The 10,736-nt window shown below is 34.7% G+C and overlaps 1 protein-coding gene and 1 long non-coding RNA gene across 5 annotated transcripts; both read left to right on the forward strand.

Annotated features, from left to right (window-relative positions):
- The first annotated feature begins 492 nt into the window (after positions 1 to 492).
- On the forward strand, positions 493 to 6,456 carry LOC142613647 (putative protein phosphatase 2C 10). Of its 4 annotated transcripts, XR_012840299.1 has the most exons (9): positions 540 to 672; positions 762 to 854; positions 1,012 to 1,162; positions 2,062 to 2,301; positions 2,414 to 2,690; positions 3,749 to 3,816; positions 3,909 to 4,400; positions 5,666 to 5,820; positions 5,954 to 6,456. XR_012840299.1 is itself a non-coding variant. In XM_075786085.1 (7 exons), exons 3-7 carry the CDS (start codon positions 1,124 to 1,126, stop codon positions 6,089 to 6,091), a joined length of 849 nt encoding a protein of 282 aa, XP_075642200.1. In that variant the 5' UTR covers positions 493 to 672; positions 762 to 854; positions 1,012 to 1,123; the 3' UTR covers positions 6,092 to 6,456. The 4 variants fall into 4 exon arrangements, 2 of the variants coding, with proteins under 2 accessions (XP_075642200.1, XP_075642201.1); XR_012840298.1 differs by having other exon boundaries at positions 3,749 to 4,400; positions 5,954 to 6,369; XM_075786085.1 differs by lacking the exons at positions 3,749 to 3,816; positions 3,909 to 4,400 and having other exon boundaries at positions 493 to 672.
- A 1,270-nt stretch (positions 6,457 to 7,726) lies between these two features.
- On the forward strand, positions 7,727 to 10,316 carry LOC142612998 (uncharacterized). Its single transcript, XR_012840215.1, has 2 exons — positions 7,727 to 8,013; positions 9,866 to 10,316. It is a non-coding gene; the product is annotated as an uncharacterized LOC142612998 (long non-coding RNA).
- The last annotated feature ends 420 nt before the right edge of the window (positions 10,317 to 10,736 follow it).

Genomic DNA, 10,736 nt, shown 5'->3' on the forward strand with positions numbered 1-10,736 from the left:
GACACAACTACTTTTTACCTGGTAATAGAATTACCTTGAGAAAAAAATATAGGAGAACAAACTATTTACAACTTATTTGCCACAATTGTGATGTGGCAAAGTGTGAGTGGTAGAAAAAAAATTTGTGAATCTATATGTAAGTAGTAGACAATCATTCACATTCTACAACGTTAAAATTATGGCAAAAAATAAATTTGTGAAATAGAGTGCATTGAATCAGTTAAGCTAATAACCAATGGAGAAATTGTACTATAATCCAAAAAGCTAATAACCAATGGAGAAAAAAAGTTAACAGATGTCCTAATATTAGTTTATAAAATATTTTGGGAACAATTAAAAAAAAACTTATTGTTTTTTACATCATGTTATATTTATCCTAAAAATAATATAAAACATTTCTTAAAATAGTTAATTAACAATTACCATTACCGTCACTAATAAATAAACAAAGACAGAAACGGTAGAAGTAGATACAGCAAAGTCAACAGGAAAGGAAGTCTGCTCTGCTAAGTGTCAGCCTTTTTTTCTCTTTTACTTATAAATAATAATATCTTTCTCATTGCCAAGTCTCCTCCGAACGGTTCAATTAAAAATCATCACCTCCATAAAGAAACACATAGCTCTCCTTCGATTCCTTCGTCTCACAAACTTTTTTTTCTTTTAAGAAAAAAGGTTTCAAATATTCTCTCTCCCTTTTTCTTTTATTTTATTTTATCTTATTTTATTTTATTTATAAAAATTATCATTCTTTTATTCAATAGCTTGTGTGCGAGCTAATAACAACAAGAGGAGCAAGCATAAAAATCACAGCCAAAACAACGAAGTTCAGCCATTTTTGGCTTTCAGTTGGATCGGTAAGAGGAAATTGTCAATAACCCAGTTTTGGTTTGTTCTTGTTTTTAGCTTTTGTGGCTTTTTCTTGGGGGGCTTTAAGGCTTTAGGGTTTTAATAGTTGAAGGGTTTTTGTTCATTTCATATTATAATGATCAACTATTGTTTTTGCTTGTGCAGTTTGTGAAATTGGGGAGGCGGGTTTGGTTTGAAATCTGGGTTGGAGGTGGCTACAGGGGTTGGATGTTGAAATTTTAGTTGAAGAAGTTGAAGTGGCTGTTGAATTCCTTTAATGGATAGGCTCTGCTGTTTTAGTGGTTCCTACTCTAAGGTGAGGATTTTTTTTTTAAAACTTTATGTGTCTATCAGTTGTCTCTAATAGCAATCAATATGTTCTGTGTTGTGAAAAGGTTAACCAATAAGCTGAAAAGGCACAGTCTTTAATTGTTTGTTAGAGGATTATTTGTGTTGTGTGATTGATTTGTGTCTCCAATTTTCTTAGTAGGGGCATAGACTCTTGAGTGAATATGATAATTTTGTGATGTTATTCAGTTGAATTATTCAACGTTTGCAGGTTCTTAGTGAGATTACTGATCATTCTTTGTTGTATAATCACTTGTATAGAATGGATAATTGGGGGGCTTTGGAGGTGATGATGGCACATCTAGTTAGTTTGAGTGGTTCAACTGTTCAAGTTATCTTCTTGCTTCTTTAGTGAGTTTGATGGGGGACTTTTAGCACAGAATTGGACTGGTATTTGCAGGGTTGCTGAAATTGGGTATAAGAGATTTTGAAATTTTTACACTGTTAGGCCATCTTAGGAAGAACTGATGATCGGAATTGAACCAACTGCATGTTTTCTCACTTGCAGTTTATATAACTAACTTCTGGTGATCCTCTTTCATGCTCTCTCTCCCCTCTAAGAAAAGAAAAACAAAAAAGAACCATCATAAACATAGCAAAATAGACTAATAGAGACCAAAATAAGGACGAAAAAAAAAAAAAAAAAGTTCCTATCTCAATAACTTTCAACGCTTCATTTGTTTGGAATGATAGCTGTTAATTAAATATAGTAATTTCTTTGTTTAATCTTCTTCTTGCAGCCTCATGCAAATGGTTTTCAAAGTTGCAACTTGCAACTACTTTTGTTTGCTTCTGTACCATATAACTTCCTCTAAAACATGCAAGATTAATATTGAGGTTTTCGTTATTTATAGTTTTGTTATGTAGCTTGTAGGAGGGCGTTCCTCATCTAGCTCTGGCAAAGGAAGAAGCCATGAGGGGTTAATCAAGTTTGGTTTCAGCCTAGTAAAAGGGAAAGCTAATCATCCCATGGAGGATTACCATGTTGCTAAATTTATGCAGATTGATGGACATGAATTAGGACTATTTGCTATCTATGATGGCCATTTGGGAGATACTGTTCCTTCCTACCTACAAAAACATTTGTTTTCCAATATCCTAAAGGAGGTGGGGTCTTGTTTTAAACTTTAACAGAATTTTAAGTTTCAGTTTTACTCGGTTATGTAATACTTTTAAAGATGCGTTCTTAGTTTCTTACACTCTAGTGTAATCATTTTAGGAAGAATTTTGGGTTGACCCCAACAGATCTATCTCAAAAGCCTATGAGAAGACAGACCAGGCAATTCTCTCTCACAGTTCTGACTTGGGGCGGGGTGGGTCTACAGCCGTAACTGCAATTTTGATAAATGGCCAAAAATTATGGGTAGCCAATGTTGGAGATTCACGAGCAGTCCTCTCAAGAGGGGGCCAGGCAATACAGATGTCTATAGACCATGAGCCCAACACCGAGCGAGGCAGCATCGAGAACAAAGGCGGTTTTGTCTCAAACATGCCAGGTTTCTCACAGCCACCTCTCTTTAAAGAGTTTGTTTGAATGTGTTCTCATCTGAAGTTAATTAACATGGCTGATGTTTTATTCTAAATAATTACCTAGCTAGAATTTGTTAATCATCATTAAATGGAGTTTCATCTTCAAATTTCTGGCATCATTTTTTATTTTCTTAAAACTATTTTTGGATTAATTTATGCAATTGCATCTTATAAATGGCTAGTTCTCCTCAGAAAATATCAACTGGGACCATGCCTCATGAAGCGGAGGTCACTAGTTTGAATCTCCTCTTCCTCCTCCCCTTGGAGCCAAAACTTTTTATTTATTTATTAAAATTATCAATCATCATCTACAAGAAATTATTTCATAAGAACTTAAAAGTGTTGGTAGATCTCTCTGTGATTGTCTGATTGTTAGGAGCCAGAGTAGCATTTGTGGGAACTAGTCCATCAACGGTTAGGTTGCCTGTCCAATGTCCATTTACTTTGATATGCACCAAAATAATTTTGAAAGTAAAAGAGTGAATTCATGTGCTTTGTTTCATAGCTTGATCAAGCCCTTAAACATCCTGCCTCTTGGTCTATTATTAAGATATTTTGTTTTAAAGTGATCAGTTGCCTTTTTCTTAAAGAAAAACTCTGCTGATCCACATTGCAAGGACTAGATTATGTTGTAGCTGTGCTGTTACCATGCAAATCATATTCCTGTCCACTAAACTGGTAGCTTTCTACTTATATTTTAGGTGCTCAGAAGAAGATTTTTTTCCCAAAGTTTTGTTGTTTGATTCAAATTTCTCATATGATTACCACAACAACAACAACAACAAGAAGCCTTATCCCAAATTTCTCATATGATTGCTGCATGAAATTTTCATTGTAGTGACACTTTTTTAGGCTTTCAGTGATGAATCTTTAAGGCATCTAGATGTCTCCCGTGTTGGGAGGTTGGGTGGGATTTAGTGCTCCCTACTTTGGATGCAAGACTGCCCAGAAAAAAGAGTTTGCTTACACTGTCTATTGGTCACTGTATCAAATTAACCAAGGAATAACTTAATTATTTTTATAGTCCACTGGGGCACTTCAGAAAAATATGAGGAGTTCATGATCTGATCCGTGTTGTCCAAAATCATAAAGGTATTACACTATTTTTTGTCAACAAGCATCTGATAGCTGCCCTTTGAAAGACCCACATCTGATGACCTTGAATTGTGGGTTTTGCTCTATAGTGTAGCCAGGTTGATTGGGAGAGAAGGACTTCTTTTTTTGGGGGGTATCACGAGCCTCTTGGATGAGATAACACAAACAGAGTGGATATCCTTCTTTGCAATAAGAAGAGAAAAACAAGAAAAATTTCCTGCAGAAGGTGATAACTCTGTTGTCATCATATGGAATAGTTGTAGGCTTGTGGGAGTTCTCCAATGTCTTGGGTTTGTGATATACATAGTACTTAGTATGCCCAGACTAAGGTATTCCCAAACTGACTCTTAGAAAACGATCTCCTAGTGAAAATGGATGCCCTCTGCTTTGGAGTTCCTTTGAGTTGGTAACTTGGTATCATACCTCAGCATGTGGCTTATACCTCTTGATGACTATGATGCTGTTTTGTTCTTCTCCAGAGTTGTTGATACTAGGTAAATATCAGATGACACCAAAAGTTTGGGTGGTGGTCAAGATTCAGGGCTTTCTTTCAGAAATAGGGACTTCTAATTCTCTATAAGGTAGTGGGTGGGTCCCTGCTGCATATATCTTGTTTTAACGTGCTACTCAGTATATCTTAGGTGTTGCCTGATTTTTTTTTCGGCTTCCTTTGACAAATCTATGCTGCTCAACAATCTGCTTATTATCATGTTGGTCATATATATATATATATATATATATATTTATTTTACTTATTTATGAAACAGAGATAAATTCATTATTAAGGAAAAAAGAACACAACATTTCTACTACTCAGTGCATACTAGCACCACACAGAACCACACCAAAACCCACAGCAGCACAAGACAATAGTACCCTAATATCACAGAACAACCAACACATACATCAGCACTACTAGGAATTATTACACAGTAAAACAAAGGAAAGTATAAACCAGAACAGCAAAGCCTCCTTAGTTCTTGAAAACTTTATAAGAGATGCTCCAATTTGAACATAAAACTTTAACTGCAGTGACACCTTCACCTTCACCTTCTTGCAAATCTCAAATCAAGCTTTAACATCTCACATGATGGAGGTGATGATGGAATCTTCAGATTTGATATGCCCTCTGTAGACCCAGGCATTTCTTTGATGCCAGATATTGTAATCAGTGGCAGCCATGCCCAATTTACATAACACGGCTTTGAGAAATTTTTTGTGGTCTCTCTAGTACCCAATTCAATTACAGCATCCTATTGACACTGTGAGTTTTTAATTAGACACAGGCAAGTAATCTTCCTCCAATTTTTTTGTGTGAAAGAGCATTCAAAGAAAATATGGTCCCTGCTCTCAATGGGGACTTATGCAGAATAAAGTGGGTCCAAGCTTAGGAAGGAGCACCCATGCTGATTTTTCCTTTTTTTTTTTTTTTTTTTTTCTTCATTGTGCTTTAACCATGCTAAGAGTTCTAATTCAAGTGTATTCTTTCTCTTAGTCAAGGTGCTTTGACCATACCGGCTATTGCTTACCACTTTATCCTTGTCTCTTGCAAATTTTAATGAATTCAAACTACTCACTTATTTTTCTTTCCAATGATGTGAAGTATCTTTATCATTAGTAACTTTGCTAAGTGTCAATAAAATAGATTTAAACCAAAGATCCCTGTGATCTGCATATGTCATCAGACACAATGTAGCAGCTTTTATGAATGAAACAATAACTCTTATGGTGTTTATTCATAACTGTTTGGATAAGGTATTTTCTTTGTGGTGTTTTGATTTAGTAAGCTTGGAAGTTGGGTAATGTTACAGCAATAATCCTGATCTCTGTCATGCCATCTTATCAGGGGATGTCCCTAGAGTCAACGGGCAGCTGGCAGTTTCTCGTGCTTTTGGAGACAAGAGCCTCAAATCACATTTGCGATCTGACCCAGACATACAAGAGACTCTTGTAGATGCCAATACCGAACTTTTAATCCTTGCTAGTGATGGTCTTTGGAAGGTAATTGTTTCACTCAGAAGATCTGTAGCACTATCTACACGTTCATACAAAAAATGGCACATGATTGTTACATTGTCCTTGCATTAGTGTAAACCTTTAAGAGATTGTTTTCCCTTTTGCACGTTATATTCAGGTAATGCCTAATCAAGAAGCAGTTGATATTGCAAGAAGGATCAAAGACCCGCAGAAAGCAGCTAAGCAATTAACAGCTGAAGCCTTGAAAAGAGACAGTAAAGATGACATATCGTGTGTTGTTGTTAGATTTAAGTGATGATACCTTTTAAATCAGTGTTGCTCTCGAGGTGCAGTATATACCTACAATAAGAGTTATTACACTGTATGCCAATTTGTGGTTAGACCGACAACAATAGATACCTTGTTGGGGTAATCCACACTGAATTTTCCAGAAATATATGAACTCGTCAAAGGAAAAAACGGAGAAGAAAAGGAAGGATTCCCTTACTGTAAATTTAATTTCTCGATCAGTGCTTGATATTGTTTGATTTCTTTTCTTTTTTTTTAAAGTGAATTAGGGGCTTGAAGTTGATACATATTGTTTTATTCTCAAGATCTATTTCCTTGCGGCTGTGTAGATGAATATATGCTTTTATGTGATTGGAGGATTGCCTTTGTTTAGTACTATGGTGTTGGTACCTCCTAGTTTTATCATCTGATCATTGGAAATTTTTGGAATAGGCCACGTTTAGCTTTGGCCTTTTGAGTTTCAAATATTCTTTCGTTTAAATTATAATTTAGACCTTAGAAAACCTTGAAGTTTAACACTGTTGAAAAATTAAACCATATAATTTTCGATAGTTTCAAACTGAATCCTCAATAGTACCAATTTATGCATTATCTAAGAGGCTTTTCCTGCTTGGGATTTTTATTTTTTTTTCTTCAAAAATACCCTTACACTTCTATGTTTAAGTAGAGATAAAACTAAAGAACAATTCGAAAAAAATATAACTTTAACTCTCACTAAAATATTGCTTAAAAAATAGAATCATTCTTCTGTTAATTTTCAAATTAATTTATCTACTTAAAAATTAGATTCTCTAAATAAAAATTATATATAAAAAATAAAGACAAGTTTTTTTTTTGGCTATAAAATAGGACCGTTAAGCCCGACATTTTCACTTAAAAAAAAACTTATGACACTATACCAAAAAAAAAAGCCTCATCTACATACAAAATGCATGTGATGAGGCTAGTATATATTGGTGGTTTGGATCCTCGCTACCAAACCTTTCTTGGACTTTTTGCACGCTTCCTGGTTGGAGATGCGTTTCAATCCTAAAACTTGATGAGAATATGCTTATCATGTACCCAGCAAATTAGAATATTTTTTCCTTGTCCTCTCGATAGCGACACAACCATTTTTGTTTTTGTTTATTTTGATAATTTTGGATAATTGATACATCTAAGTGGGAAGATCAAATATGATATACTTACAAGGCTAAACATGTTGCTAATGGTAATTGTTTTCTTACATTCGTTGATGTACATCCTATATATTTAACGTATTTAAAGTTTATAATTTTAATGTGACGTACACATTTACAACTCAAAATAGGTGACAAGTACAAATAATATCTAATAAGAAATGTGAAAATCAATGGCTAATTGGTTTTGTTAATATCTAATCATCTGATCTCCAAAGTTTATTTCAGGTCAAAGATTTAATTTTTAATATTTTAATAATACATATAATATTCCTTTAATTTACAATATTTAATCCGAGTAATGAAATGAGAAAGAGAGTTTTTTTTTTTTTTTTGGACGGAGAGCTTTCTACTTCAAAGAGGGTCCAGTTGGGTTGGGCTAAACTTGAAGCCCATTAGCATCTTTATAGACAGTGATAATGGACAAGAATGTGATGTCATCACCTTCTAGGGTTTACCTTGAAGCCCTGCTGCTCTATCCTATATATGCCGCTTCACAATTCATCTCTCGCCGAACTCTTTCTCTCTCTCTCTCTAGGGTTTTTGTTTTTGTTAAATGGTGAAGGTGGTGGTAGCGTAGTGAGTGAGTGAGTGAGTGAGTGAGTGAGTGTGTGTGTGCGTGTGTGTGTGATAATGATTGCCTCTTCTTTCAGCTACAAGGGCTAAGATCTAAGGATCAATTTCTTGAATGGCTTTGTTCTGGGGGCATAAATCAATTTAGCTCAATGGCCTGGGGGTTCAACTTTGTCCAGTTTAGTCGCCTCTTACTTCTCTGGCCTCCCTTTGCCTTTGCTACATTTTCATTTTTGTTCTCTATAATTTCTATTTGAAATGCTCTTGTTTAATCTCTTAGCGAAGATAGCTTTATTGTTATTTTATTATCTTGTTTGCCTAATAGGATATCCAACAAGTTTAGATAACTTTATTGTTGATTTTTTTTTTTTTTAAAGATTTTTTTAAGGAATTAGCTAAGATTTTAAGAACATAATCAACATATGGGTGTTGATAAATTTGGATTTTTTTTTCTTCAAAATAATCTATCATGGATTCAGCTAGCTAAGCTGTTCCTAACAAATCCACTAGGCTGTTCAACATATTGGTGTTGTTCTCAAGTTTCCTGTTAACTGAGTTAGTGCACGAGGTGGGAGCGTATATGATGGTGTAAACTCAGGATTTAAAAATGTATTTTGAACTTCAACATGTAGGGGTCAACTATGATTTTGATGATATAACTTGATTGAGGCAATGCTTAATTAGAGTCAACTTGGTTTCATCCCTTTGTCTTCCTCTAGGTTTATATACTTATTTCTAATTGTGGTAGTTTGGGTGTGTTTTGCCTCTCCTTTCGGCTGCAAGGATTTGTTTCTTGATGGCTTTGTTCTTGAGGCATAGACTGAATTTCAAGGTCTTGGGGGTTTATTTTTATCCAGATATGTCATTTTTGCTTATCTGGCTCCCCTTTCTCTGATACATTCTAATCATTCTTTGTGATTTGATTTTTGGATTGTGAATTGCCTTTGCTCTGTTGGGTCATCAGAATGGAAGGAAAAGAAAAGGAAAGTTTCAATCTTAGATCTTGGGGTCTTTTTTTGAAGAATTTTCCTTTTTTATTTCTGACCATTTGTTACAAATTTAAAGTTTGTGTAGTCAATGAGCTTTAACCCAAATGGCACCTCCTCCTCATTAAAAGGGTGGAGGTTAAAGTCATGGGTTCAAAACTCATTGGTTGTGTGTAACTTGCACATCAAGTGTTTATACATTTCTCTCACATGGGTGTGGGTTCCATTAAGATGTTATTTGCACATCTTGCAATAGCCACTCTTTGATTTGGAATTCTCACCCACGTGAGAGTAGTGTGTATGCAACTAATTGCAAGCTAGATGCAGTGTAGATTAGATGTGTTTCAAACTAAAATGTGCAGAATTGGATTGACATGAATAAAAGGAAAACAATTAAGTTGTATTGGAAATTTTACTAATTGTAATTAACTTCTAAATATGGAGTTTTTCGGTAAATTGTTTTTATTGCATTTTGGTTTTTCTCTTATATGGTGGTCTTCGCCATGAGGAACAATCAATAGAGAACAAGTAGAGATCATTTGTTCAATGTTGCAAGTTTGTATGCTTTTGCCTGCCATTGAAAACCATTAATGGTTCAACCTTTGGCTTGCATTGCAATAGAGTAATGCTCTATAGACATAATATTTTTCACAATAAATTTCACAACTGTTGAGTTGGTAGGTTATTATTGATTCTCATATTGGTCCACTATTAATAACTTGTCACCTCTGCAGTTGTGAAATTTTTTGTGAAATATATTTTGACTCTAGACTTATTGATTGCAAAACGTTGATTTACAAGTGCTGACCAATGGTGGTATCAAGGGCAGGTGCTTATACATTACTTGTTCAATATTCTGCGTGAAAAAGTTATGTTTTTGGCAGTCTTTTGTGTTAAAGGGCACTTGTTGGCATTTATATTATTCCCTTAAGGGCTTGCATTTCACTAGTGTCATTTTCATTCTACCTAACAATTCAATTTTTTGTTTGCCTTCCCTTTCCTTGTTAATGTGGTATTGACGATTTTATTTATTTTTTCCTTTAGGACTGTTAAGAGGAAGTCTTGGATTGAAGAGGTCTTTTGTAGCTTGAAATCATTCACCTCTTTCCATTATAGGAGTTAGCCTTTTGATTTTGTGCTAAAAGTGTAATGGGGCGTTGTTGGAGTCTAGAGGGTGGGATTGGAGAATGGCTTTTGATTTCAACTTGGGATTGGAAAATGTTTTAGGCGAAAAGGGTTATAGCTTTATATGGTACTTGAATGTTTTTAAGGATTGCCGCGCTTGGTATTTAGACAGATTAGTTAATGAGATGCTTGGTGTATGATTAGGTTGTAAGCATTATAGCAAGTGCTCTAAGAATTACAGTTTGCTAGAGGAGTAGGGATGAAACAATGCATTTGGAATTTATTTCTTTTGTTAAAAATGGTTAAAAACACTTATAAGGGCAATGTGACTTTTTCTGGTTGCTAGTAGAAGCTGTGTTATGTGGCATTAGTGTATATTGCAGCATCAAGCATTATTTACGTCTTGTTCCAAATGTTTTCTTCGAAATCCCTTGCAAATTTCTTGATCTTGAATTGCCTATAATTTGTCATACCTAAGTGCTAGGATAGCTTCATAGCCATTCACAAGAGGGATAGTAGCAAAACAAAGAAGTCGTGTTTGTGAGTCAGCATTTACGCTCCCCTATTCCACCCTCTGCTTTTCGTGTTGTTTTTTAAACTTAAGAATTGCGTCAGCAAAATTTTATACACTTGCCAGATAATCAAAGTTTATCGTAAATTGTCCTCCTAATTAATATTTCAATCACTGTTTAGTGCTTGGTGTTTTTTAATCAGTTCTTCAGGTAAATCAAAGTTGAAGATTCTGCCCCTCAAAATATTTTATTCAAGGGCATAGAAGTTAATCATAATT

Source organism: Castanea sativa, chromosome 10, assembly GCF_040712315.1.
Source record: "Castanea sativa cultivar Marrone di Chiusa Pesio chromosome 10, ASM4071231v1".
NCBI lineage: Eukaryota > Viridiplantae > Streptophyta > Magnoliopsida > Fagales > Fagaceae > Castanea > Castanea sativa.

What these genes read in the sequence shown, in the direction of transcription:
- LOC142613647 (XM_075786085.1), top strand. Translation starts at nt 1,124, where the DNA reads ATGGATAGGCTCTGCTGTTTTAGTGGTTCCTACTCTAAG. An exon ending in TTAGTGGTTCCTACTCTAAG is followed by an intron (nt 1,163 to 2,061) that starts GTGAGGATTTTT and finishes TTTGTTATGTAG; the next exon opens with CTTGTAGGAGGGCGTTCCTC. An exon ending in TTTCCAATATCCTAAAGGAG is followed by an intron (nt 2,302 to 2,413) that starts GTGGGGTCTTGT and finishes TAATCATTTTAG; the next exon opens with GAAGAATTTTGGGTTGACCC.